The sequence below is a fragment of the Alligator sinensis genome, unplaced genomic scaffold, assembly GCF_000455745.1.
Source record: "Alligator sinensis unplaced genomic scaffold, ASM45574v1 scaffold4_1, whole genome shotgun sequence".
In the NCBI taxonomy this organism is placed as follows: domain Eukaryota; kingdom Metazoa; phylum Chordata; order Crocodylia; family Alligatoridae; genus Alligator; species Alligator sinensis.
This window is the reverse complement of record NW_005841887.1, coordinates 4,248,818-4,254,204: the sequence shown is the minus strand read 5'-3', so window position 1 is coordinate 4,254,204 and position 5,387 is coordinate 4,248,818. Positions and strand designations below refer to the sequence as shown.

Sequence of the window (5,387 nt, the reverse complement as noted above, 5' to 3'; positions counted from 1 at the left end):
CAGCAGTTACATTAAGGACAGGGAAAGCCACCAGGCTGGAGGTGGGGCCTGGTACATTCTGCACTTCTGTAGGGCGTTTCAGCTGAGCAATTAAACCAATTTACAGGGAAGACTGCTCACCACCCCCCTGAGACCAGGGCCAGGGAGGCTGTTTGACAGATGAGGAATCTGAGATTCCATCAGGCTTATACATCTTAGTGTGCTTAACTAAGGCATTAAAATGTTTCTGGCAGGGGAAATACCATGTCCACAATGGTGGCAGGGGAAGTACCCTGACAGAGGTAATACAATTAAAATGGCACTGTGCAGTGGAGGGTTTCACCCTTGCCTGCTTGCGGACAGGACTCCCAACGAGGACCTTCCCACTGGCCGGCTTCCACGCTGACTTTATAGAAATGAGAGACTCCTCCCTAGCTGGCTCCTGCGGCCATATGCCTGAGGGCAAGCGAAACTCGGGGACATCCGAACCCCAAGCCTTTGGGCTTGGGTCTGCACATGGGATGCCTGCCAAAGAATGTGGAAATAGCTGAAGCCCCAGGCGGGGGTGGAGGATGCTTGCTGGCAGCAGAGCCACATATAGTTCTTGAATGACTCATGGATTGGGAATTGATTTGGCTGATTTGATTTTGGGGACATAAAATTATCCTTAAAAAAAAAAAAAATTTAAGTGCTTTTAAATGAGGAGATAAGATGGCCTTGTGATGAAGGCACTAAGGGGGATTTGGGAGACCTGGGCTCTTTGCCAGGCTTCCCAACAGAACAAAGTGGTCAGTGCAGAGCACCAGGCTAACTGGGCTACTCTGCTTTCAGTACCCAGGCTTGCTCAGTAGCCTCCGCACAGCACAGCATTGAGCCTTGTAGACATACCCTCAGAGACTCATTATGGGTGTTTTGTCTGAGGAAGTGGTATGAAATGAAACTTCGAGCTGTTATTTTGCCATCGAGAGATTCCGTTCTTAAATGATATACGACCATTAGAATGTACTTTGTATTCCATAGGACGTTTTCTTCACTATTGATCTTTCCTGAGTCTTTTCTTTTTCTCCACTCCTCCCATAGACTCTGCTGCTGATGGTGCCACTATTTCATGGAAAGAAAACTTTGACTTTGCATACACAGAACTGCATGAGATTGGGAGGTAACAGTGACACTGCTCATGTTAGTAATGAAGAATAATATTGCTGAAAGCTTTTCATCCAGAGAATCTTTAGGTTCCTTTTTATAATTGCTTAACAAAGTGCAGTGTTGCATCTTGTTACTTTTTTTTTTTTAATGCTGTTCCTTTCATAGTTGCATCAATGCTAAACACCTTATTTTCATGATCGGTTTTAGAATATGGTGTGAGGGCTGTGACTTGGAAAGGAAGATTTGAATGTGGGTTTCTGGACTGTGACTGTCACTGGGAGTGTTAGTTATCTTCTGTTCGAACTCCTCGCTAATCTGCAGTCTGACCTGTGCTTCTGATGTCAGGGAAATCTGGCAGACCTTGGAATATTTGATCCTCAGAGCCCAGTTCACCAAAGCACTTAAACATATAATTGAAGTTAAATTGGATGAAAAAAAACTGATTGAACTGGAGAACTGTAGGGAGGGAGAGAAGGGCCAAGCCATGTGGGTCTGGTAGCTCAGCCCCGTGTCTGAGCTCCCACAGCCTCCAAGTGCACATCTCCCACTGCTTCCACACAGATCTCCCCGCATCCTGGCCAGCAGGCAGTGGCCTCAATCCCTCCCTTCCTGCAGATACCCTCCTGCGGATGGATGTGGCTGCCCCAGAAAGTAGAGTGCAGGCAGAATGGTGCCCGGGCCTTGCAACCCATGCTGTCACGGAAGAGGTGGGCCAGCAAGAGTGATGGAGGAGGAGAAGGGAAGCCTGCTGCTCCTCATCCAGGGGCAGAGGAGCTCCCTGCAGCACCGGCTTGGCTGTCCCCAGGCAGCAGGCTGCCCAGTGGGCCCAGCAGTGGCTTTCAACTCTCCCTGCCATGTTAGGAATCTGCTGCAATGCAGTGTCTCTCTTCAAGCTCCAGGTCTCAGAGTCCTGCGATCAACCAAGGAGCTTGGCTTTCAAGATGTGGTGTGCTTCTAGGAGTGGGGGTACAGATCTGAGCTGGAGCCACCCCTTTCACAGGTGCAGAGCCAGAAGCCAAACTACACATCAGGGTGCAGGGGGCACCAAAATGCAAGTTTGCCCAGGGAGCCATTTTCCCTAAGGCCAGCTCTGGCTGTTAGCACTTCATGGTGGTTTCATACATATGAATAGGAACCTAATAGTATGACTATCTTCTCTGTCTCATGTAGTAGAGAGCAGTGATTCTGGAGTTAAAGGGCTGGCTCTACAGGGGGTAAGTAGTATAGAGCTTGGAAAGATGACACGTTTGCACCCGTGTAATCAGCCCTTATGCTAATGTGAACAAGGAGTGTGCAGATGATGTAATCCTTTACACCAGTATAACTTATTCAAATCCAGTGTAGAATTATGCCAGGAAAAATCAAAGGTAAAACTACACCAGTAAAAAATATACCAGTGTTTGTCATCTGTCCCCTTAAAATCATACCAGTGTTTAAAAATTATACCATCCATCCCCACATACCCATGTGCGGAAGGCAAATAGGCCATTACCTCCTCCTTCAGCATCTAGTTGCGAGGCATTATAGTAAAGCCCGCTGCAGGTGGCTACCCCAGCACAGTTGCTTGTCTTCCGCTCTGGATCCTGGTATAATTTGCTGCCCTGTACCAAAACAGTAAATATAAGCGTATAGTCGGTCGAAGCTATGTCTGTATGCAGTACATGGGTTCATCGGTAGGTTTTCTAGGTACAGATAAGAGAACTTCACCCTTCTTTTTCTGCTGTGATACTATTAGGGACAGCTTTGGACAGTGAGCTCACTTGCATTGCACAAGTGATTCCCTTCTGCTTCTTGTTCTTGATCACTTGTTCTTATTCATGAAACAGTGAGATAAAATTATTAACGATTTGTTAATTAAGAGGAGGGTGCTTTTAGTGCTCTGAAAAATTACATTGTCCTTATCAAAGTCATTTCTGGGGGGAACTTGCTCTCAAAAAAATTAAAGCTGCAGCAAAACGAACCCATGGGAGATCATTAGCCAATAGCACGTGGGCTGCACAACACAAAATGACACCATTTGTTATGTCTGTTTGCTGATCCCCAAAGAATCCCCACTCCCGGGATAAAGAGCACAAGTTCTTTGTAGGAAAAGGTTCTGAGCAACTAGACAAATCTGATTCCTTATAAAATATTAATACATTCACTCAAACAACACTTTGAAAACCACTGTTGCTGCCCTGAAAAATAAATATGATTTATTCATGGGTCCTCTTCATTATCCTGTTTTCCCAGGGGTCGATTCGCCGTAGTAAAGAAATGTGTTCACAAAGCCACCCGGAAAGATGTTGCCGTGAAATTCATTAGCAAAAAAATGAAAAAGAAAGAGCAGGCGGCACATGAAGCGGCTTTGCTACAGCACTTACAGCACCCGCAGTACATCACCATCCATGATACCTATGAGTCACCCACTTCCTATATCTTAGTTTTGGAACTGTAAGTATTGGGCCTCAATAGAGGCTCTAGCTAAAATCCTACCTCTGCTGAAGTCATTGGCAAGACACCCGTGGTTTTCAAAAGGGTCAGGATTTTCACCCTCTGACTTCCATTGATTGGGGTGTTGCGTAGAACGGCCACTTCACCCTGGCTCTCATTTGTGGATTAAAGAGAAATGAGAGTCTTTGGGACAAACCCACTCTGGTGTAACTCAGTGGAAGCCAGTGGAATTAAATCAGCAAGTAATGTGGCTTGCTGAACTATATCAGAGATTAGTTTAACCTCTTTGATACTTCAGTTCAAATATGGATCAGTCGGGAAAGGGTAACTTACCTGGTAGGGGAGATCCCATGATCCTCAGAGCTGAGCCAGTGTAATTATAGGGTGAGGCCTGCCCCTTGCACTCTGGGCAGGCTGACCTCTGTGAGCTTCCCCAAATGCGGGAAACTCAACTGCACAATGTTGTGGTAATGGAGGATTGCGTTCTTGCTTTGCCTGTGTCTTGCTCTTCAGGCTTTTGGCATCTGAACTCCAAAGCCCTGGGCTTGTGGCTTGCATGTTGAATTCCTGCCGTGGATTTGGGGTGTATCTGAAGCCCCAGACTGATAGGTCTGGGAGGGTGGATAGCACCACGCAAACTCAAATGATCAAGCTCTGCTCAGTTGACATTTGAAATTTGAATATCGGGCTTTGCCCAATGGGATTCAGAACCGATTTGGCCCTTGAAACGAGATTAAAAAAAAAACCATGTATACGCATAAGCCAGTTTTTATCCAAATAAATGCCAATGCAAGATTGTGTGGTTGGGGCCGCAGGGGGTAAATACAGTGCAGTGACTGCCATTGGCCTGCGACAACACTATAGCCGCTGCAATGAAAAATGCTTTGGAGTTAGGGAACATCTCATTAAATTCACCTGCGCTCTTCGTGTGTTTGTTTATACAAATAAAGCGGGCTGGGTCGAGATCCGTCAACAAGCAAATTTCCCATGGAACATACTTCCAATTGAGAATGTCAGCATTTTTTCTCCATTACCCAATCAGCTCTATAAATAAGTAAGCAAGTCTTAGTAAGTGAATGCATTGTTTTCAGAGGAAGTGCCTCTGTGTGTTGAACCAGTCCTTGAGCAAATTTCAGTATCTTGCAGCTGTGTTCAGTATTTTGGACTTTTCAAGGACAGGTGATAACTGAAGATTAAGCACGGTGTAGTTTTTGTGGCCTGCTGTATCTTTAGATATACACACCAACCTTTTCATTTTACATGCCTCCATTTTTAGGTCACTGAGTTTCCTTTGCCACTATGATTTCAAATATTAGCCATCCCCAGGTGCTTCATATAGATCTTTCATGTCAGAGTTTTGATTTGTTTTTAGGATGGACGATGGCCGTCTCTTGGATTATCTCATGAATCACGATGAGCTGATGGAGGAGAAAGTAGCTTTCTACATCAGAGATACAATGGAGGCACTACAATATCTTCACAATTGCAGAGTGGCTCATTTAGACGTAAAGGTAGGAAGAAAACAGAATTAAACTGTTATTTGCTAGTTAAGCATAGACAGCTCCAGGAGGAGAAAGCTCGGAGTGGAAACAGCCTGTGTCCTCAAGAAATTATAGGCTATTTGACAAGCATTCCAGTTCAAGACATATAAGGTAGGAGGTTCAAGACATATAAGGTAGGAGGTAGACAGAAGAAGGTTTATTGCTGGAGTTAAGGGTTTCTTTCTTTCTTCCAATAGAAAAGACAGTTTCTCTATTTTATGGATTTACGGTCAGAGGAAGAGGCACGTTTTAAGGAGGAATCTGATGAAAAAATAGAGCAAATGCCTT

General features: G+C 45.1%; 1 protein-coding gene and 1 pseudogene across 5 annotated transcripts in view; both read left to right on the top strand.

Moving 5' to 3' along the window:
* LOC102377708 (kalirin RhoGEF kinase) overlaps window positions 1–5,387 on the top strand; it is a 140,371-nt gene that overhangs the window by 126,051 nt on the left and 8,933 nt on the right. For all 5 annotated transcript variants that reach the window (XM_025196963.1, XM_025196965.1, XM_025196962.1 and 2 more), the window contains 3 exons: window positions 1,060–1,138; window positions 3,358–3,558; window positions 4,931–5,069. In XM_025196963.1, the coding sequence (XP_025052748.1) occupies window positions 1,060–1,138; window positions 3,358–3,558; window positions 4,931–5,069 (419 nt within the window). The remainder of the gene's footprint in view (window positions 1–1,059; window positions 1,139–3,357; window positions 3,559–4,930; window positions 5,070–5,387) is intronic.
* Window positions 3,884–4,058, top strand: LOC112549274 (annotated as a pseudogene).